Genomic DNA, 23,809 nt, shown 5'->3' on the forward strand with positions numbered 1-23,809 from the left:
GACCACGTTAGCAGCCCTAATCAGGGATCTCATAGTCAATGAGATCCACCTGTCCCTCGCTCCAATCACTACAATGTGTCTCGTAACAGTGAGCCTAGATATAGATTTGGAATATTGGGTTTAAAAGAGGATAAGCACCACTGTCAGAAACTGTTGCAATTTGACCTCAGCCTTTCGTTCAGTTTTTTGCTTCACCTGGAAATTGAAAACATTTCTGTCCCTGAGATTCACGAACACCACACAGGTACTGCAAAGTTGCTCCGACAACACCTTCCAAACCCACGACCACTTCCTTCTAGAAGAACAAGGGCAGTAGATACATGAGAACCCACCACCTTCATGTTCCCCTTCAAATAACACACCATCCTGGCTTGGAAATATATTGTGTTCCTTCAGTGCCACTGGGTCAGAAACCTGGAACTCTTTCCTGAACAGCACCACAAGGGCTGCAGCAGTTCAAGAAGACAGTAGACTACCACTTTCTCCAGGGCAGTTGGAAATGGGACAATAAATGGTGGCCCAGCCAGTGATGCCAACATCCCATGAACAAATTAAAGGTTGCTGATGGTGTGAATGGTGGCAGCGAGGGCAATGGGGTATTGGGAATCTTGGATGAAGTAGCACCAATGACATTGATCGATTGGGAAGTCACACAGGAAAGGCTAAATATGATAGAGAATGATCTGTATGATTGGGTGAAATGAGCAGAAAATAAAAGTGGCAATTTAATAATTACCCCATCAGAAAATTCAAAATCTGATAACCTGAGACTCCAGACTTGTAATGTTTGATTTCTACAGAAGTTGGTTATTGTTAAACACATTTATCACATTGTTAAAAGGAAAATCCCATTTGTTACAACATTTCTTGGCTTTCTGCAGTGAATGCAATAGTTAAAGCTAATGGCGGTCTGTGAATATCCATGTTCACATGTTGTCCTGTTTATCTGCTGTACGAGTATACATGTCCCAGAGGTGCAAGAGTACCTGTAACTGCAATGCAGATATACCTGTCCTTGTGATGGAGGTGTATCCTGTCCCTCTGGTTGAGATGTACTTACGCATATAGTGGAGGTATACCTATCCGTGTGGTGGAGATACTCCTTTCCCTGGTGAAGGTGTACCTGTCTCTCCGGTGGAGATGCATCTAGAATAGAGTCACAGAATCCCAACTGTGTGGAAGCAGGCTGTTTGGACCATCGAATCCACTCAACCCTCCAAAGACCATCCACCCAGACCCACACCCTGTAACCCTGGCTAATCCACACAGTCACCCGAGGCTGGAATCAAATGCGCGTCCCTGGCGCTGTGATGCAGCAGTGCTAACAACTGAGACACATGCTGCCCCATGCATATCCCTTGTGTATCTGTAAAAAAGTCCAAAACAACTGTGGTTGCTGGAAGTCAGAATCAAAAACAGAAATTTCTGGAAAAACTCAGCAGGCCTGGCAGCATCTGTGGAGAGAAGTCACAGTTAAATTTCGGGTCCAGTGACTCTTCTTCAGAACTGGTGTACCTGTCCCTAGTGAAGGTATACCTGTCTCTTTCAAGGAGCTATGCACCTGCACCCCTAAGTCTCTTTTTTTGGCAGTATTCCAAGGGCCCTACCATTAACTCTATAAGTCCTGCCTGATATGCTTTACTGAAATATGGCACCTCACATTATCTAAAATAATCTCATCTGCCACTCTGTAGTCCATTGGTCCACCTGATCAAGATTCTGTTGTACTCTGAGATAATCTTCTTCACTGTCCACTACACCACTAATTTTGGTGTTATCTGCAAACATATTAACCATTCCTTCTATATTCACATCTAAATCATTTATATAAATGACAAAAAGCATTGGACCTAGCAGCGATCCTTGTAGCACACCTCTGGTCACAGGCCTCCAGTCTAAAAACCAACCCTCCATCACCACCCTCTGCCTTTTACCATAAAGCCAATTCTGTATCTAACTGGCTCACTTCCCCTGGATTCCATGTCATCTAACCTTGCTAACTAATCTACCATGTGGAACCTTGTCGAATGTCTTGCTGAAGTCCGTAGAAACAACGTCTACTGCTTTGCCTTCATCAATGTTCTTTGTCACTTCTTCCAAAAAACTCAATCAAGTTCGTGAGACATGATTTCCCACACACAAAGCCATGTTGACTATCCCTAATTACTCCTTGCCTTTCCAAATGCTGTACGGGATGTGGTCTGTTCATGAAGTTTGGAGTCCCATCTGCTTTATCAACCTCCTCTCAATCCCTTCTGCCATCAAGGACCCACAATGGCTATGGAGTAGGACACTCCAGCCAGAGTACTCATTTATTTCTCATTTCCTTCATTTTTTCCTCCCTTTTTTGTTTTTTTTTCTTGGTGTTGATCTCTCACTGGCTTGTGTCAGGTCTTGCCCTGACCTTGCAGCAGGTCTCGGCCTGATCTCTCAGCAGGTCTCGGCCTGGTCTCTCAGCAGGTCTCAGCCTGGTCTCTCAGCAGGTCTTGGCCTGGTCTCTCAGCAGGTCTCGGCCTGATCTCTCAACAGGTCACGGCCTGATCTCTCAGCAGGTCTCGGCCTTATCTCTCAGCAGGTCACGGCCTGGTCTCTCAGCATATCTCGGCCTGATCTCTCAGCAGGTCACAGCCTGATCTCTCAGCAGGTCACGGCCTGGTCTCTCAGCAGGTCACGGCCTGATCTCTCAGCAGGTCTCGGCCTTATCTCTCAGCAGGTCTTGGCCTGGTCTCTCAGCAGGTCACGGCCTGATCTCTCAGCAGGTCACGGCCTGATCTCTCAGTGGTCTCTCGGCCCAATCTCTTGGTGGCTTGTGGTGTTTTCTCAGCATGGTGTGTGAGTGGGTCCTGCCCAGGTATGTTCCTGAGGTGCTGGGGCAGGTCAGAGAAGCGGCATCTTCAGCAGCGATGGCATCATGGCCCAACCTGAGAAGAATGAGCAGTGGGACCTGGTATCTGTGGTGATATCAAGAACAGGCAGCTAAGGTATCCCAGAGAGCAAGATAAATGAAGGATTCATCAAAGACTGTTGAACTTTTAACTTATTCCTTTATTCTCCTAGTTTAAATTAAGAAAACTCTTGATATTACTTATTACATTTTTTTTCTACTTATTCTATGAAATAATGTTTAACTTTATAACTCTGCTTCACTTACTACTTTATACCTTAGTTTCTGTGCCTAGTTTCCTCGGTACCTATGATGGCACCTGTGACATTATACACTTTTCACAGTACTCCTGTATTTGTGTACTTGATATAGCAATAAAATCTAAAATCTAATTCTCTCCTGCCATCTTCAAGGCTTTCTGGACATACAGCCCTCTTCCACACTCCCTCCCCCTGCATCTGTGGTGGAGGTATGCATGTCCTTGTGATAGAGGTGTAAATGTCTGTGTGTTGGAAGTGTACACATCCTTTTGGTTGAGTTATACACATCCTTGTGATGGAGCTGTACGTGTACTTGTGACGGATTTGTACATGTCTTTGTGGTGGAGGTGGGCATGTTGTTGTGATAGAAGTGTGCACATCTTTGTGATAGGGGTCTACATATCCTTGTGATGGATGTGTACACATCTTTGTGGTGGAGGTGTCCATGTCCTTGTCATAGAGGTGTATGTAGATTGTGCTGGAGGTGTACATGTCTTTGTGATGGACATGCACATGTCTTTATAATGGATGTGTACTTGTCTTTATCATGGACATGTACATGTCTTTGTGATGGAAGTGTACATATCCTTGTGATGGAGGTGTGTATGTCTTTGTGTTGTGTACATGTCTTGTAACATTGTAGAGGTGTACATATCCTCCTTGTGGTGGTAGCGTAGACACTCCTTTGTTGAAGTCAGACAGGGCCCACTTCTGGAGTCACACCTGGAGTGTATCAGTCCATTTGATAGTGATGTAAAGTACTTGCAATGAACGTGAAGAGGGTCAGGTGACGAAGGGGCATGGAGCTGTATTGTAGAGATGCACCAGGTCCTGTGATGGAGGGATGCAGCTAGAAGTCTGCGACACAGCAGTCGAAGAATCAAGACCCCATAGTGAAGAAAATGAAGAACTCCTGGGCTCTGTGCTGGTCTGCAGCTCAGCCTTTGACTGTGGGCTGCTGTCAGTGCACAATCCAACACACTCAAAAAATACCAAATATTTCTGAGTGGGCAGCAGAGTTTGCTACAGTGAATTGCTGCTTTGTGTTCGAACCTTTCTGTTGAAGTGAAAGTTTTAAATAGCAAGGGATTTATAAGGAAGTAAATCTGTTCTTGTTACTCATTCGGGCACAGAATTCTCTCAGGGCAACTCAGCCACTCTGGGAATTGGTGGGGCGGATTGGAAGTTGCTGACGTTGGCTTGGTGGAATGTGAGGAGTGTTTGATTCACCCTCGCTATGCTATTGTTTATGTAGAGACGAGAGAGAATGCAACATTAGAAAATAACAAATGCAATTCTGAGGGAAAGAACTGGTTTGAGGAACCCAGAGGACAGGCACTAGAGGACACTGGCTGTTATATTTTCATTCCTTCTTGGAATTTGGGCATTGTTGGAAAAATCAACATTTATTGCTCAACCCCAATTACCCTCAATCTGAGTGGGGCTTTGCTAGGACCATTTCAGACGGCAATTTAAGAGTCAAACATTTTGCCAGATCAGATAAGGAATGTGTTTCCTGCATGCCTTTAAAACAGAGATGCGAAAACAACTTTTTCTCTCAAAGTCATGGAGTCACACAACATGGAAACAAACCCTTCGGTCCACCCAGTCCATGCCAACCATGTTCCCAAATTAAACTAGTCCCACCTGTCTGCATTTGACTCATATCCCTCCATACCTTTCCTATTCATCAACTTATCCAAATATCTTTATAACTGTACCTGCATCCACTACTTTCTCTGGCAGTTCATTCCACACACGAACCAATCTCAGTGTGAAATAAATTGCCCTTCATGTCCTTTTTAAATCTTGCTCCTCTCACCTTGAAATTATGCCCCTGAGTTTTGAACTCCCCCATTCGAAGGAGAAGACCCTTGTCATTCACCTTATCTGTGCCCTTCATGATTTAATAAACCTCAATAAGGTCACCCCTTAACCTCCTACACTTCAGTGAAAAAAGTCCCAGCCTTTCCAGTCTATTGTTATAACTCATTCCCAGCAAAATCCTGATAAATATTTTCTGGACCCTTTCCAGTTTAATAATATCCTTCCTGACCAGAACTGCACACAGTATTCCATAAGGGGCCTCACCAATGTCCTGTAAAACACCAACATGATGTCCCAACTTCTATAACCAATGAATTGAGGAACTGGAAAAGATGCAAAACCTGCCAGCACATCACCCCCCTCATGTCCATCCAGGTGAAAAGAGGTTCTTCTGCCTGTCCTCCAGCCTATCTTACTGCATCAAGTGCTCCTGATGTGGTCTTCTCTATATCGAGGAGGCCAAACATAAACTCAGGACACATTTCGCTGAGCATCTCAGGCGGGCCTGGAGGGGCTAACCTGACTTCCCAGTCATTGCCCATTTTAATTCCCCTTCCCACTCCCTTTCCGACATGACCATCTTTGGTCTCCTCCATTGCCGCAATGAATCAGACCGCAAATTGAAGGAACAACACCTCATCTTCCGCCTGGGCAGCCTACAGCCTGGAGGACTCAACATTGAGTTCTCCAATTTCAAATAGCCTCCCTTCGCATCACCTAACTCCCTTCCCAGCCCCTCCACCCCCTTCTATTCCTCTCATTGATCCTTCCTTCTAGCCACCAACTGGATCCATTCCTCCCATTGACCAACTAGGTCATACCGTCTACATGCCTTCATCTATCCCCACTTCAGCACCCTTCCCTCCCACCCCCTTTATCTGCAGCTCCCTTTCCACCCATCCCCAGTCTTGAAGAAGGGTTACACCCAAAACGTTTACTTCTACACCTCCTATTGCTGCCTGGCTTGCTGTGTTCTTCCAGCTTCCAGCTCACCTACCTTGGATTCCAGCATCTGCAGTTTTTATTGTCTCTAACCTTCTTAAACACCTATCTACCTGTGACGTAAATTTCAAAGCATTATGTACCTGAACCCCTTAGTGTCTCTATTCTACAACACTACCCAGACCCCAACCATCAATAAGATAGGCCCTGTCCTTGTTCGTTTTACTAAAATGCAATACCTCACATTTATTCAAATTAAACACCATCTGCCACTCCTCAGCCCCTTGACCCAATTGATAAAGATCTCTTTGTAATCTTAAGTAACCCTCTTCACTTCTCCACCAGTTTTGGTGTCATCTGCAAACTTACTACCATGCCTTTTGTATTCTCATCCAAATCGTTTATACAAATGCCAAACAAAAGTGGATCCACCGGCAATTCCTGTGAAACTCCACTGGTCACAGGGCTCCAGTCTGAAAAACAACCTTCCACCGCTGTCCTCTCTCTACTTCCATAAAACCAACTTTGTATCCAATTGGCAAGGATTGAGAGTCTTTGAAATTCACTTCCTCAAAAGGCAGTGGGTGCAGAATCTTTAAATGTCTTTAAGACAGAAATTGGTAGATTCTTAATTACCAAGGGGATGAAAGATTATCAGGGCTATACAGGAATGTGAAATCGAGGTTAAAATCATACGAGCCATGACCTTAGTGAATGGGATGCAAGAGTCAAAGGGCCAAATGGCCTGCTCCTGTTCTTGGTTCTTATATTCATACTCTTTATTTGATGGTTTTGAATGCGCTGATCATATTCTGACAGAGTGTTGAGTTCCCATAGTGACTTGGCCAACCCTACAATGGAGAACAGGATCCTGTCCAGCACATTGCATTTGGAAACAATGATTGGAACCTGTTTGTTTACAAGTAAACGGTGAAGACTGAGTGAAATGTTTCTCTTTCTAATCACAAGGTGTTTTCTTAGGGTAACTGGTGAGAAACTGTTCCCCCTGGCTGAAGGGGCAGTAATTGGGTTTCACAGGTTGGCAAAGGAACCAGAGGGACGGCAAGGGGAAAGTTGATCCCTCTATGAATTGTTGTGATGTGGAATGTGCTGCCTGGAAGGACAATAAATGCAGATTCAGTCATAATTTCCAAATATCAACTGAGGAAATGCTTGAAGGAGAGGGAGTTATAGGAATCCTGAAGGAAAGGCTGGGGGAATGAAGGGAAATGGATGGTTCTTTCAAAAAGCTGATATAGGCACAATGGGCTCTTCCTGTGCTGCACTTTATGATGAAATTCTAATTATTAAATCCTTCACTTTCTCCACACCTCAGTCTTCTTCTTTTCGAGTTCACTACCTGATGGAAGGTCTGGCCCATAGTGTAATGACCTCCATCATGGGTAGGGCAAGGAGGCTGATCCCAAATTCACCCCCATCGGATGGCAGAATCAAACCCTGTGCTAATGCAAACCAACTATCCAGCCAACTGCCCCCTTATCTCCATGATATCCATGACCTCGGTTGAATGTGGACCAGTGGATTATTTGTCCAGTGATTTTAACACACACCATCTCCGCTGAAGTTGCCCCAACCTACTTGTTGCAGATACATCTCCAGAAAAATGTTGGTGTGAGTAACCATCACAGTCTTTGTGGAGACAAAGTCCCATGTTCGCACTGAAGATACCCTCCGCATAGTCCCACCACTATGCTAAATGGGAGACATTCAGAGCAGCTCAAACCTTGACATGTTTGAGGAATTGTGGGCTATCAGGCACAACAGAATATGTATTCAACCACAGCCTGCAATCTCAAGAACACAGTCATGAGTGGCAATGGACAATTAAGCTCCATAAATATCCCCATTCTCAATGCCCAACACATCAGTACAAAAGACAAGGCTAAAGCATTTGCAGCAATCTCTGTTCAGAGGTGCTGAATTGACAGTCTATTTCAACCTCCTCCTGTGGTCCCCAGCATCACAGATTCCAGTTCAATTCGCGACACATGAGCTGAACAAATGGCTGAAGATGTTAAATATTAGAAAGGCTATGGGCCCCATACTACATTCTGTCAATAGTGCTGAAGAGTTGTGTTCCAGAACTTGCAGTACCCCTGGCCAAGTTGTTCCAGGACAGCTGCCATGGCTACAAGAGATGCTAAGTTCCTGGGAATTCTGCAGGACAGCTGCCATGTGATCTCCTAATTCCCCAAAGTCTGTCCATATCCTACAAGACATGCGTCAGACATATGATGGAATATTCCCATTTATCTTGATGAATGTGGTTCAAACAACATTCAAGAAGTTCAGCACCGTGACAAAGCTGCGATTTCATCACCAACTAATCCACCAGTTCCAACATTCAATCCCTCCACCAGTGATGCACGGTAGCAGCAGTGTGTACCATCTACAAGATGAACTCCTGTAACTCAGTAATATTCCTTCGACATCATGTTCTAAACCTGCAGCCTCTACCATCTAGAAGGACAAGGGCAGCAAATACATAGGAACACCACCACCCGCAAGTTCCCCTCTGTGCCACTCACCATCCTGACTTGGAAGTGTATTGCCATTCTTTCAATGTTGCTGGGAAAATTCTGGAGCTCCCTCCCTAACAACACTGTAAATTCCAAGGTAAAAACAATGACTGCAGATGCTGGAAACCAGATTCTGGATTAGCGCTGCTGGAAGAGCACAGCAGTTCAGGCAGCATCCGAGGAGCAGTAAAATCAACGTTTTGGGCAAAAGCCCTTCATCAGGAATACCTGTAAATTCCAAGTACTGTTTAAAATTATTCATGGTTCTGGCTAAATAAAGAATGGCAACCTCATCTTGTGACCACATTAATACAGAGAAGTAAAACAGTTTGCCATCAGGGCTGTGATTGCAATGGAACACATGGACCTGGTGAATGAAGATGGACTGTCACAGCCTGGTTGGTACTTCATCCCAAGAACTGTGTTGGCCAAATATCAAAAATCATTTTTGTTTTGACTACAAGTATGTTAAGGATGCACTTTGATGAACCAGCAATAGAAGTAATGAGAAAGATTCCTAGTGGAGTGTTGGGTGGAGTAGGGAATTGGGTTTTGACAATGTGGAAATCTTTCCTTTCTAAACAGACAGGAACTGGTCCTGTACAGGTATGATAATTACTCTTCCCAAGACAGCAGGAAACAACAGAGAGTTGTGAACACAGCCCAGTCCATCACACAAACTACATTTCCATCCATTGACTCCATCTATACTTCCCGCTACCTCAGGAAAGCAACCTACATAATCAAAGACCCCTCCCATCCCGGTTATCCTCTCTTCCACCCTCTTCCATCAGGCTGAAGATATCAAAGTTTGAAAACATGTACAGACTCAAGAACAGCTTCTTCCCTGCTGTTATCAGACTTTTGAGTGGATGTTTCAAATGTTAATGGTGATCTCTTTCTCTGCACCTTCTCTGTGGCTGTAACACTATATTCTGCATTCTGTCCTGCTACCTGATGCACTTTGTATAGTAAGATCTGACTGTAGAGCACACACAACAACACTTTTCACTATCTCAGTACATGTGACAACAATAAATCAAATCAAATCCAAGCCTGTGATATCATGGAAGTGGTGAGCCTGATCCAGCAGTATTTGTAAATAAAGTCGTACCCAGTCTGCAGTCAGATTGTGACAAAGCCAATGATAAGAAGCCAAAGATCTCTGAATATTTGGTACCAGGTTCGTGTGTCCTTGTTTCCACTGCAAGTTATACCAATGGCAGGCTGTAATGTCAGCATGCTAGGCTGGATATTGCGCCATTTGCTAGGCTGGATATTGTGCCATTTATATCTGACTGTCCGATCTCAATGGGATCTTAGACTTCATAAATAGATGTAGCAAATACAAAAACAGAGGAGTTGCAACTTCACCAAGTTCTGACTGAGTTACAACTGGAGTGTTGCATCCAGCTCTGGTTGCCTCATCTTTGAGAAGGTGCAGAGAGCTTCTCGAAATGATTCCAGGAATTAAGGAACTTAGATTTGATGATGGTGTACAGGATTATGACAGGATTACATAAGGTAGACAAACGAAAGATGTTGCTGGTCCAAGGATTTGGGGGCACAAATATTAGATTTCATAAAAGAGTTGTGGGGTGTGTGAGATGTTTTGCACAGTAGATGGTAATGACCTGGAACTCCCAGCCTACCAAGGTGCTGTGAGTGGAGACTGTTATCAATTTCAAAAGGAAATTGGACAGGCAGTATAAGGAAAGTCAGGGCCAAGAGGAAAGGCAGGGCTATGGGATGAAGGCAGGAAATGGCACTGTCTGGATTGGTCTACTGAGGGCCATCAGATACTTGACAAAGCAAATAGCCTCATTCTGAGCTGTCATGATTCTGCAGTGTATGACTGCAGTAATGTGGGAATGACCTAAGAATCTGATTGTGTCCGTAACTCTCCTGTTTGCTCCCTATAATTCTTAACTCCCTTATCAACTAAAATTTTCTCTATTCAGCTTTGAATAAATTTAATAATCAAGCCTCTACTGCTTTCAGGGCAAGAATTCCACAGGTGAACAACCCTCTAAAGAGAAATAAAATTCTCCTCATCTCTGGTTCAAAAGAGAGACCTTTTATTCTTAACTTGTGACCCTGAGTTCCAGTCTCCCCAGCAACAGGAAACATCCTCCCAGTGTCTAACACCCTTCAGGATCTGTGATGTTTAATTAAGACCACCTCATTCTTCGTAACCCCGCTGATTAGCAGGTCACAGACCCAGCATATTCATTGGCTACCCACCAACAGCCAAACCACTTCTACCACCACGAATACTTCTTACATCCCCTGGCTGCGGAGTTTCTCTCTCAACACCATTTGACCTTCCACCAGCCTCCCCACCCTCTGCTGATTCCAATCAACAGGTGCCCTGCTACACTATGGGCCAGTGTAACAATACTGTAACTAAATGGACCCTATATATTAATACTCTGACCATATGCTTCCTGTACATTGCTACTCTGGCCATATGGACCCTTTGTAATGATGCTCTGATTATATATGTAATGATGCACTGACCATATGGATCCTGTATGTTGAAGTTCTGACCGTGCAATCTCAGTTCCCACCGTCTCCCTATACCCCTTAATCCTTTAGCCACAGGGCCACATGCAGCTCCCTCTTGAATCTATCTAATGAACTGGCCCCAACAGCTTCCTGTGGGAGAGAATTCCACAGGTTCACAACTCTCTGAGTGAAGAAATTCTTCCTCATCTCAGTCCTGAGTGGCTTACCCCTTATTCTTAGACACTGACCCCTTGTTGAGGACTTCCCCATCACTGGGAGCATTCTTCCCACATCTAGCCTGTTCAGTCCCATCAGGATTTTCTAAGTTTCTATGACATCCCCTCTCATTCTTCTAAATTCCATTGAATACAAGTTCAGTCATAGAGTCAGTCAACTCAGACTCAGTCAGTCCTGCCATCCTGGGATTCAGTCTGGTGAACTTTGCTGGACTCCTCAATAGCAAGAATGCCCTTCCTCAGACTAGGAGACTTAAACCTCACAGAGTACTCAAGGTGTGGCCTCACCAAGGCCCTGTCATGGGATGTGGGCATCATTGCCTGGCTCAGCTTGTATTGCCCATCCCTAATTGCCCTATAAGTTGGTACTGTGACGTTATATGAGGCTTGAGAATTGGTTTAAATCATTTCAACTGGTTTTATTCATTTTAAATGTGATTGTTGTTTTAATTACAGATCTCCTGTGAATATCAGAGGATGGTCAATCTTCCACTATTTCTAGAACATTCTGTGTGAGTATGGGTTAAATCTTTTCACAGTAAATATTCCTCACCATTTCTTCGCTGTCTCTAGTTCTATTTTGACATTTGGATGAGTACGTGAGTAGAAAAGGTTTGGAGGGATGTGGGCCAAATGCAAGTAAGTGCAACTACTTTAGTTTGGGAACATTCTCCCACTTCTCATGAGGGTGCACATTGACGTATACACACACACGCTTGTGGTGAGAATTGAAGTCATGTCCCTGGATTATTAGCACTATCCTTTAACACCCCTGGGCCTATGCTTATTGGGAACTGGAGAAAAAGTTTGCATCTTCAACCTTCAGGCCCTGCTTTCGGCTGAATGCTGACTCAGAATATGTGTCTCTGGTACTAGCATGAGTACTGGCATTCCAAATTGAGATGGGCAGGCTTAGATAGACTGGAATTTCATGAGATTTATGGCCTAAGTTTTACAACAAAAGAAGGGGTCATTTGGTCCATCACGCCTGTCATCCTTTTGATTTCGTTCCTATGTCCTTTCCGCACAAACCCTTTGAAAATAGCACAATAAGAAACTAATGAAATATGTTGATACTACCTTACTGTAGAATATTGACATAATTAAGTATGACTTAGAAGCAGGAGTTTGCCACTCAGCCCCTTGAACTTCAGAGTTCTGCAGTCTATGACCATTTTTTTTTATTCTTGCTACCAAAATGGACAATTTTACATTTTGCCAAACTACAATCTATTTGCTCAATCCTTGTCAACTCACTTCACCTGTCTGTATTCCATCATTAAAGGTCTGGAAGGCCACTTGTGAAATAAACTGCAATTTTTATTGTCAGTGAGGTTTGTTAGTTATGTGAGTTGAATTCCAAGCAAAGAAATATTCAGAGAGTGCGTCAGGAAATCCCACTCAAATGTTTTGGTGATTTGCAAAAATAGGACAGGAACTTATAATTAAGACTTGCCTCTTGTGTGCCTCAGCAGTGCCTTTCTGGGCTATTTACTCCATTACCCCAACTCTCATCTTTCGCCTCAATTCCACCTGCCTACATACTTGCAATATCACTCAAATACACTAAACTACCTCTTTCTCACATGCCTCAACCCCATTTGCCCAACTGCTCCTGAAAATTAAAAGCCTGAATTTCTCTTCACCCCAACAAAGTAAGAACTGACCCTAACATTTCTGCCCTTGGCTTGCTGCAGAGATCCAGCAAAGCTCAACACAAGCTGGGGGAATAGCACCTTACCTTCCACTTAGGCACTTCACAGCCTTTAGGACTTTATGTTGCATTCAACAACTTCAGAACATCTAAATTATCTTCCATTTTGATCACTTTCAGCCCTCCACCCTCCCCATCATTTGCTTGAGTAGGTTTGCTCTTAACAAAGATAACTATTCACAGCTATTTTTCATCATGATCATTCCTTTATTACCATTAGTACTCCATTTGCCTTTTGCTCTGGGCACCGTCAGCATCTATTCCACCCACTGCTCCTCCGCCTTTGTCAACTGGCCATTTTCCAACCCCTTTCATTTTTAGATAGAGTCATACCAGACTCAAAATGTTAGCTTGGTTTCTCTCTCCACAGGCATTACCTAGTGCTGCTTATTTTCACTTTCTGTTTTTATTTGGTATCCTTTTCTCTCATATTCCTCAACATCATCAAGCCAGCTCCCAGTGTGTATCTGAAGCCCTCAATCCCACCATCATTCCATATTCCATAGCTATACCTACCCATCTACCTATTCATCATAACGCAGAACATAAAAACTAAGCCTTACTTGGATAATCTCAGGAAGCATTACATCAGGCAACACAATCTAGAACTTTCTACCTGTAAAAGATTTTGAGGTTGGAGAGAGATTGGGGTAGAGGTTGGGTCAGGATCAGTTGAAAATGTCAAAGCTTTAAGAGATGTTTTTCAGGTGAGAATAGAGAGAAATATGGAACCAAGGCAAGTGAACAGATTTAAAGTACAAATCAGCTAATTGAATGATAGAGCCAGCTTGAGTTCTGAATGGTCACCTCCTGTTGCTGTTTCCTCGTCTCCACCCACTCACCATTAATTTTTAGTCATGGTTGAGAAAGAGTGTTTGTTAGTTTGTCTGTGACTGGAGAATGAGTTCTGGAAATTTTCTGCTTTTCAGATTCAAAAGGAGGCACTTCATGAGGAGGTAACGCCATTTCTATGAACTAAAGAGGGGTAATCATAGCAACCTCACCTCAGCCTAAAGCATACATGGAGCCAGTGGTCCAGGGCAGAGTAACCAAGGTAACGTTGACTGCACAATCTGTCCAATCCCATCTTTCTTCTATCAGTCTCCTGGTGCTAGTTGAATGTCGCTGCTATCCTGGGTGCCAGCTATCAGACTATTTCTGTTACCCTGATGACTGGGCACACCCACTCAGACTTGGGGTGAGAAGATTCTACGCTTTTGCCTTTTTCTTTAGCAGTGTCAGTGCCTTAAGAAAATAAGTTTAATTGGAAGAGAAATCTGTTATTGGACTTCAGCAACCTCACTTAACCACTGCAAAACTCACACCCAGCATCTCCTCACTCTAAATATCTCCCTATCCCAGTAACTGCATTTCCAATGGCTAATCCACTTAGCCTGTACATCCCTGAACACTATGGGCAATTTCCAGTGGCCAGTCCACTTAACCTGCACATTTTTGGATGGTAGAAGGAAACTGGAGCACCTGGAGGAAAGCCTCGCAGACACAGGGAGACTGTGCAAACTCCACACAGATAGTTGCCCGAGAGTGGAATCAAACCTGGGTCCCTGGGCCTGTAAGGTAGCAGTGCTAACCATTGAGTCACCATGCCATGTTAATCTGATTAATTCTTTTTGTAACCTTTTTCTTGAGATTTGAACATTCCTGATAACGAATTGCACAGCGTGAGTTGCTCTCAGATGGAGGAGCACAGTGAGATGAATGTCCTCCCATAGTGCTGTTAGGTTTTGACGCAGTACCTTCACGTATGGTTGGTGTGTTTGACCTGAAGCTTGATGGTGTCTCCTTGGCACCTATCCACCCACCCTTATTATAATGGCCTCAAGTGTATGCCACAACTCAGTTTCCTTTTGTTTTTAAATGTTTCCAGACTCATTCATTTAGCGTTAACCATAGCCCCCATCCCTCTATGGGGGAGATGTAGTATAGTGGTAATCTCACTGGATTGACTTAAATTCAGCCAGTAAACCTGGAATTGGAAGCCAGTGACTGTGCAACTATCATTGATTGACATGTCTCTGCTGACTACATCTGCGGGAAGTGCACCCAATTCCAGCTCCTCGAAAACCGAGTTAGGGAACTGGAGTGGAGCTGGATGAACAATGAATCATCCGGGAGGCTGAGGGGGAAATTGAGAGGACGTACAGGGAGGTGGTCACTCCCCAGACACAGGATAAGGACAGCTGGATTACAGTCAGGGGGAGAAAAGGGAACTGACAGTCAGAGCAGGGATCCCTTGTGGTCATTTCCCTCAGCAATAAGTATACCGTTTTGGATACTGCTGGTGGGGACAGCCTACCAGGGGAAAGCCATAGTTGTCAGGTCTCTGGCACTGTAGCTCAGAAGGGAAGGGGGGAGAATAGAAAAGCGCTAATGGTATGGGGACTCAATAGTTAGATAGATAGACAGGAGAATTTGTGGTCAGGAACAGGACTCACGGAAGGTATGTTGCCTCCCCGGTGCCAGGGTCCAGGATGTTGCCGATCGGGTTTACAGGATTCTGAAGGGGGAGGGTGAGCAGCCAGAAATCGTTGTACATATTGGCACCAATGATATAGCCAGGAAAGGGATTGAGGATCTGAAAAGTGATGACAGAGAGTTAGGTTGGAAGCTGAAGTGCAGGATGAGTAGAGTAGTGATCTCAGGTTTGCTACCAGTGCCATGAGATAATGAGGTGAGGAACAGTCAGCAAATGCAGCTTAACAAGTGGCTGCGAGGCTGGTGCAGGAGAGAGGGCTTCAGATACCTAGACTATTGGATATCTTCTGGGGAAGGTGGGACCTGTACATGAAGGACGGTTTGCACCTGAACTGGAGGGGCACAAATGTCCTGGGTGGGAGATTTGCTTGTGTGATTTGGGAAGGTTTAAACTAGTTTGGCAGGGGGATGGGAATCAGAGCACCATAGCTGAGAGGGGGACAGTTGCAGATGGGGCAGTGACAGGATGTAGTGAATCTATCGGGAAGGTTTCTCACGCAGTGAAACAAAGGTATTGGTTAAAGTGTGCCTGCTTTAATGCAAGGACTGTCAGAAATAAGAGTGACGGACTTAGAGCATGGATCTGTACTTGGGGCTACGATGTTGTGGCCATATCGGAGATGTGGGTTTCACAGGGGCAGGAATGGTTGCTAGATGTCCCTGGGTTTAGAACGTTTCAAAAGAACAGGGAGGGTGGAAAAAGAGGAGGGGGTATAGCATTGCTAATCAGAGAGTGCATCACAGCTACAGAAACGAAGGTTGTTGAGTAAGATTTGTCTACTGAGTCAGTAAGGGTGGAAGTTAGGATCTATCGCTGCAGCCGGTGTGGCCTCCTCTATATTGGGGAGACAGGCCGCTGCAGCCGGTGTGGCCTCCTCTATATTGGGGAGACAGGCCGCCTACTTGCGGAGCGATTCAGAGAGCACCTCTGGGCCACCCGGACGAACCAACCCAACCACCCTGTAGCACAGCATTTCAACTCCCCCTCCCACTCCACCGAGGATATGCAGGTCATTGGACTCATCCACCGCCAAACCACAACAACGCGACGGTCGGAGGAGGAGCGTCTTATCTTCCGACTGGGAACCCTCCAACCACAGGGGATGAACTTGGACTTCACCAGTTTCTTCATCCCCCCTCCCCCCACCTTGTCTCAGCCGAATCCCTCCAGCCCGGCACCACCTTCCTGACCTGCAGTCTTCTTCTTGACCTCTCCGCCTCCATCCTACTCCGACCTATCACCCTCACCTTGACCTCTTTCCACCTATCACATTTCCAACGCCCCTCCTCCAAGTCCCTCCTCCCTACCTTTTATCTTCTCCTGCTGAACACTCTCTGCTCATTCCTGAAGAAGGGCCTGTGCCCGAAACGTCGAATCTCCTGTTCCCTCGATGCTGCCTGACCTGCTGTGCTGTTCCAGCAATAAAGTTTCAACTTTGATCTCCAGCATCTGCAGACCTCACTTTCTCCTGGAAGTTAGGATCAGCAAGGGAACAGCCACTGCATTGGTGGTTTTCTACAGACCATCTAATAGCAGTAGAGAGATTGAAGAACTCATAGGCAGGCAGATTCTGGAAAAATGCAGATGTAGCAGGGTTGTTGTTATGGGTGATTTCAACTTTCCCCAATATTGACTGGAACCTCCTAAGTGCAGATGGTTTGGATGGAGCTGTTTTTGTCAGGTGTATTCAGGAGGGTTTCCTTACTCAGTATGTAGACAGACCGACGAGGGGAGAGGCCATTTTGAATTTGGTGCTCGGCAATGTGCCAGTACAGATGTCAGATCTCATGGTGGGAGAACACTTTGGTGACAGTGATCACAACTGCCTCACATTTACCATAGCTTTGGAGAGGGAAAGGAGCAGTTACCAAGGGAAGATATTTAATTGGGGAAAAGGAAATTATGACACTATCAGACAGGAGTTGGGAAGTGCAGACTGGGAGCAATTGTTCCACAGAAAGGGCACAGCAGACATGTGGAGACTATTTAAGAAGCAGATGTTGCGAGTGATGCACCAATTTGTTCGTCTGAGACAGGTAAGAAGGGGTAAGATTAAGGAACCTTGGATGACGAGAACAGAGGAGCTTCTCGTCAAAAGGTAGAAGGCAACTTACGTAAGGTGTAGGAAGCAAGGATCTAGCACAGCTTTAGAGGATTACAGGCTTGCTAGAAAGGATCTCAGAAATGGATTGAGGAGAGCCAGGAGGGGGTATGAAAAAGGCTTGGCAAGAAGGATTAGGGAGAACCCAAAGGCATTTTACTCATACATGAAGAATAAGAGAATGATCAGGAAGAAGGTAGGGCCGATCAGGGATAGCAGAGGGAACTTGTGCTTGGAGTCTGAGCAGATAGGGGAAACCCTAAATGAGTTATTTGCTTCTGTTTTCATTAAAGAAAGGGACCTTGTTGTGAATGAAAACTTTGAGGAGCTGGGATATAGGCTTGACCAGATCAAGATTGATGAAGTTGATGTGTTGGAAATTTTGGAAAACATTAAGATTGATAAGTCCCCAGGGCCAGACCAGATTTATCCTAGGCTGCTCTGGGAAGCAAGAAAGGAGGTTGCGAAGCCGCTGGCGAAGATATTTGTCTCCTCACTCTCCAAGGAGTCGTACCGGAGGACCGGAAGAAGGCGAATGTTGTTCCTCTTTTCAAGAAGGGCAATAGGGAAATCCCTAGCAAGTACAGACCAGTGAGTCTTACGTCTGTGGTCAGCAAAGTTTTGGAAAGAATTCTGAGGGATAGGATTTATGACTATTTGGCAAAGCATAGTGTGATTAAAGGCAGTCAGCATGGCTTTGTGAGGGGCAGGTCATGCCTCACAAATCTTATTGAGTTCTTTGAGAAGGTGACAAGACAGGTTGACGAAGGTTGAGCAGTGGATGTATATAGACTTCAGCAAGGCATTTGATAAGGTTCCCCGTGGTAGGCTCATTCATAAAGTCTTTGAGGAGAAAGTGAGGTCTGCAGATGCTGGAGATCAGAGATGGAAATGTGTTGCTGGAAAAGCGCAGCAGGTCAGGCAGCATCCAGGGAACAGGAGAATCAACGTTTCGGGCATAAGCCCTTCTTCAGGAATGAGGAAAGTTTGTCCAGCAGGCTAAGATAAAAGGTAGGGAGGAGGGACTTGGGGGAGGGGCGTCGGAAATGTGATAGGTGGAAAGAGGTCAAGGTGAGGGTGATAGGTCAGACTGGGGTGGGGGCGGAGAGGTCGGGAAGATGATTGCAGGTTAGGAAGGCGGTGCTGAATTTGATGGATTTGACTGAGACAGGGTGGGGGGAGGGGAAAGGAGGAAACTGGTGAAATCCGAGTTCATCCCTTGTGGTTGGAGGGTTCCTAGCCGGAAGATGTGGCGTTCTTCCTCCAACCGTCGTTTTGTTGTGGTCTGACGATGGAGGAGTCCAAAGACCTGCATATCCTTGGTGGAGTGGGAGGGGGAATTGAAATGTTGAGCTACAGGGTGGTTGGGTTGGTTGGTCCGGATGTCCCAGAGGTGTTCTCTGAAACGCTCCGCAAGTAGCCGGCCTGTCTCCCCAATATAGAGGAGGCCACATCAGGTGCAGAGGATGCAATAGATGATATGTGTGGAGATGCAGGTGAATCTGTGGCGGATATGGAAGTTTCCTTTGGGGCCTTGGAGGGAAGTGAGGGGGGAGGTGTGGGCGCAAATCTTGCACCTCCTGCGGTTGCAGGGGAAGGTGCCGGGAGTGGAGGTTGGGTTGGTGGGGGGTGTGGATCTGACGAGGGAGTCACGGAGGGAGTGGTCTTTACGGAATGCTGATAGGGGAGGGGAGGGAAATATATCCTTGGTGGTGGGGTCCGTTTGGAGGTAGCGGAGAGTAAGACAGAGTTTGGCAGTCCAGTGGTTCATCTAATTGTGTCCACCCAGCAATGTGGTGTGGGCTTTAGTGCATACCTATGGCTAACCCATGCCCCCCTTGATCTTACCAGGAACTGAAGATGTCCGAGATGGTGGAATTAATTGTGGAGACTGCGGCTGAAGCTGGAGCAACAGGATTTAGTGTGTCTGGTGGAGGCAAAGAAGGAATCTTTGTCAAGGAGGTGCTGAAGGAATCGAGGGCTGCGAGAGCACTCAATCTGAAGGAGGGTAAGCTGCATTTCATGCCAGGATATTAAAGGCTCAGATGTTGAACCTGTATAGAAGGTAATGGAGTTTCCAGTTACAAATGCATGAATTAGGAACAGGAAGAGGCCATTCAGCCCCAAAAGTCTGTTCCACCATTCAATAAGATTGTTGAGGGGGGGGGGTTTGCTTCCATTTGGCCACTAACCCCGATGACCTTTGACTCCACCCCCATCCCATCCCCATTTGTCAAGAATCAATCTACTTCTGCCTTAAAAGTATTCAATGATCTACACCCCCTCTGTCTGGGGAGTGCTGCACAGACTCGACCCTTTGAGAGAAAATATTTCTGTCTTAAATGAGAGACCCCATATTTTTATACTATGTTCGACAACTCCCCCCACCCCCTCACCAAGTCTGTCTCCAAAGATGACATATCCTGTCAGCTCCCCATTTGCCACCCTCGCTGCCTGGATCACAGCTGCTTGATGCTTCCTTCCAGCCCTCACTCAGGCAGAGATCCGGCCTCTTCACAACAGCCAGACCTTTCAGCCTGAGAATTGACCTCATGGTGGGAAATGGCCTGCAATGGTCTGGGTAAGGGCAGGCCTTGCCTGCCCCATGTAGAATTGCAGACAAGTTTGGGAGCATGTGACAGTACATTGGGAGCGTGCCCACATTACAGTGACCTCATCACAGAATATTCCATGCTTTTTGTTTGAACACAACTTTCAGGGACTGGATGTCTGAGCAATGACAGATCAATGCCCAAGACGGAAAACACTGTCAATGATTACCAATGAAAGGCAAACACCTTCAACAATGAGATATTGATTGGAACTGCCAGCTTCACCTTCCAGGCATCACAGTGAAAATCTGCTCCAGGGGTCTCATGTCCCTCACGAATGTTGGTTTTGACTTTATGAAAGATGGTCATTTGGCTATAATTTTTCTCGGCCTGTTGGAGTGCCCGGTTTGACGGTCTTTACAGGTGAATTCTCCCGCACGGCTGTATGTTTCCAGGAGGTGATGGGGACCCCCCACTGTCACAGGTGGCATATGGACAGCAGCATTCCCTTTAATCACTGTGCGCTTTACATACTGTTCCCTTTACCCACTGTCTCCCTTTACACACTGCTACCTTTAATCACTATGTGCTTTACCCACTATCCCCTTTACTCACTGTCCCACTTAGCCAGTTTCCATTTATTTATTAAACCCTCTACCCAGTGTCCCATAAGTCATAGAAGCAGAAGTTCTGCTTTTTACTTAGCCCGTAGCTGCTTACATTCCCTCAGCAGAACTTCTTTTCTCTTTCTACCAATATTGTTGGTAACAATGTGAGGCACTTGGATATTCCCCCTCCCAATCCAAGTTTCTTTGCAGCCCAGATGAGAAATCCTGACCCCAGGCACAACACATCCTTCAGGACTCTTGATCCTGGCCTCAGAGAACTGTGTCTATTCCCATGACTATACTTTCTCCTGTTAAAACTGCATTTCTCCTACTAGTGTTTTCTTCTCATTTTTTTTAACTCCACCCATTCTGAACCTTCCAATTCAAAATCATTTCCTGTTATCGTACTTGTTCCTTCCTGTACCAACAATGTTCCCCCCCCCCGCCACCCTTCCTGCCTGTCCTTTCAAAAAGTCACATACCCCTGAAAATTAAGTTCCCAGCTTTGATCTCCTTGTAACTATGTTTCTGTATTAACTATAAAATCATGTAATGTCTTTTGGTCCAATTAATTCATTTATTTTCTTCCAATGCCTCACACGTTCAAGTAAAGAGACATTATTTTTATCTTTTTACCATTATTTCCCCTTTTGATTCTACTTACTGCTGTTTTTCTATGTTTATACATTCTGCCCCTTCTTGTTCCACTCTGGGTATCGTTATCCAAATAGCTGCTGTATAAAGCTGCCATCTCATCTTGCTTTGCAAGTCTACTTTTCCCCTGTCTTCAAACCATCCCCCCTCTAAGTAGTTATTCAATTCACCAGGACACTGGTCCCAGCATGGTTCAAGTGATACCCATCCCACAGAATCCCACTTCTACTGCCAGTGCCCTATGAACTGAAAGCCATTCCAACACACCAATCTTTGAGCCACATATTTAACTCCTTGACTTTATTTAACCTATGCCAGCGTATTGTTAGGCTAAAAGTACCTAACAGGTTCTTCAAGGTCTGATCAAAATGATACAATAAGACATGTGCACTTCAATACATAGCAAATGTATCAGCTTAATCTACCTTATATATACAATTAATGAGTGAATCTATTAAGTTAAACTACTTTATACACACAATGAGTCTCACTGCCTTTGGGAACTTTGGACGGTTGGCATTTACAGCTCTATCTCAGATCCCATGGCACTGGTCTCAGGAAACTCGAACTGATGGGGAAACTCTCTGATATTAATACGTTCTCAATCTAAGGTTATGTGCTGAATCCCCATTTCGTAAGACCTTCAGTACTTTACCATTCCTCAAGAATAGGGCAGGAAAACAAGTCTAGGTGGCCCCATGTAGACTGCACAAGTGAATGGTTCCTACTGGCCCTCAAGGGCAGGCAGTTGCCGCCGCAACCTCCTTCCCCGGTCAAACCAAGCTGGTTTTGCATCAGGCCCATCTTCACTTTTCCACTTTCCTTCAATTGTTCATTGTCATGTCCAATTAACCTGTAATAGTTTGGTTTGAAGATATCATTATTAAGCCCAACACAGCAGCCAGTTTACCTGTGACTCAGGTAATAATCCAGAGATTGGTACCTTGGAAGTTTTGCTTTCTAATTTAACTCCTAGTTGTTCAAAGTCTTTCAGCAAAACCTCCTCCTAGTCCTATCAAATGTTGTTGGTATCGACATGGACAATGACTGCTGGATGCCTGTCCTCCCAGAGCTCTTCAATACACCCACTGCTCTGCGAGATGTTCTTAACCCGGGCAAAGCCATCTGGGACTCCTGCTGCTGGCTGCAGAGAACAGTATCTATACCCTTTTTTATACCCTCCCCTACGACAACTACCTTTTTAAAAAAACGTCCATTCATTGGATGTGGGCGTCGCTGGCTAGGCCAGCATTTATTACCCATCCCTAATTGCCCAGAGGGCAGTCAAGAGTCAACCACATTGTTTTTGGTCTGGAGTCACATGGAGGTCAAACCATGTAAGGATAGTTTCCTTGCCTCAGGTACATCAGTGAACCAGATGAGTTTTTCCCGACAATGGCTTCATTGTCGTCATTAGGACTCTTCATTCTAGATTTTTATTGAATTCAAATTCCACTATTGCCATGACTGTATTCAAACCCAGATCCCCAGAACATGACCTGGGTCTCTGGATTAATAGTCCAACGGTAATACCACTAGACTGTCACCTTTCCCACTTGGATGGCTCCCATTTCTGAGGTGCCCTTTATTCACTGTTCCCTCGACCCATTAATCATTTACCTACTGCATGTGTTATTCTCCATCCCCTGCTTTCCCTCTTGGATGAGTTCCATTCCTTCTTCCTTTGCCAGTGGCAGAAAGCTGACACTTTTTTCTCCATCCTCTTCTCTGACGCCTGCTTGCGGGGTTTGTGTCTTTTCAGGAGATCAACTTCTCAGTGCCAAGGTCTTCTTTGACAATGCCAAGTACGAAGACGTGCTGAAGATTCTGCAGAGTGCCGAACCATATAAAGTCGCCTTCTGCCTGAAGCGAACAGTGCCTAGTGCTGATGTGGCCATTTCATCAGAGACTGGGAGCCTTGAACTGAAAGGGCCAGAAGCCAAAAAGACCAAACTGGTAAGATTTTCAAAAAAACTCCAGCTTGTTCAGTAAAATTGAAAGTAGTCTTTAAACTGGAGGGGAGTTTTACTTCTGCTGTCAGGTAGAGGACAGACAAGAAGCAAGTCAACTTCCTGATTTGTACACTGTAAGATTTCTGTTCCCATAAAATGATGTTCCCATATTGATGTCTCTCAATACACATACTGCTTCTGTGAATTGACTGTCCTTCCATTTGGGAACTTATACTGTTCAATTTGTTCATGGGGTGTTGGCATCATTGGCTGGGGCCAGCATTTATTGCCCACCCCAAATTACCCTTGAGCCTTCTTGAACTGCTGCAGTTTGTGTGCTATTGGTTCTCCATGATACAGTTAGGGAGGGAGCTCCAGGATTTTGGAATATATCGCCGTTCCTTCAGTGTCACTGGGTCAAAATCCTAGAATTCCCTCCTTGATTGTGGGTCTACCTACAGCAAATAACTGCAGTGGCTCAATGAAGTAACTCGCCACCACCATCTCAAGTGTATAGTTCTGGTCGCCCTACTA

At 45.2% G+C, this 23,809-nt stretch overlaps 1 protein-coding gene across 1 annotated transcript in view; it reads left to right on the forward strand.

Moving 5' to 3' along the window:
* LOC122542884 (uncharacterized) overlaps nucleotides 1-23,809 on the forward strand; it is a 65,507-nt gene that overhangs the window by 30,147 nt on the left and 11,551 nt on the right. The window contains exons 2-5 of the mRNA XM_087984062.1: nucleotides 11,654-11,709; nucleotides 13,841-13,965; nucleotides 19,361-19,517; nucleotides 23,086-23,279. Coding sequence (XP_087840188.1) covers nucleotides 13,933-13,965; nucleotides 19,361-19,517; nucleotides 23,086-23,279 — 384 coding nt within the window. The 5' untranslated portion in view covers nucleotides 11,654-11,709; nucleotides 13,841-13,932. The remainder of the gene's footprint in view (nucleotides 1-11,653; nucleotides 11,710-13,840; nucleotides 13,966-19,360; nucleotides 19,518-23,085; nucleotides 23,280-23,809) is intronic.

This window comes from Chiloscyllium plagiosum, unplaced genomic scaffold (genome assembly GCF_037043375.1).
Source record: "Chiloscyllium plagiosum isolate Xiang-an unplaced genomic scaffold, Cpla_swu_hap1 HiC_scaffold_47, whole genome shotgun sequence".
Taxonomy (NCBI): Eukaryota; Metazoa; Chordata; class Chondrichthyes; order Orectolobiformes; family Hemiscylliidae; genus Chiloscyllium; species Chiloscyllium plagiosum.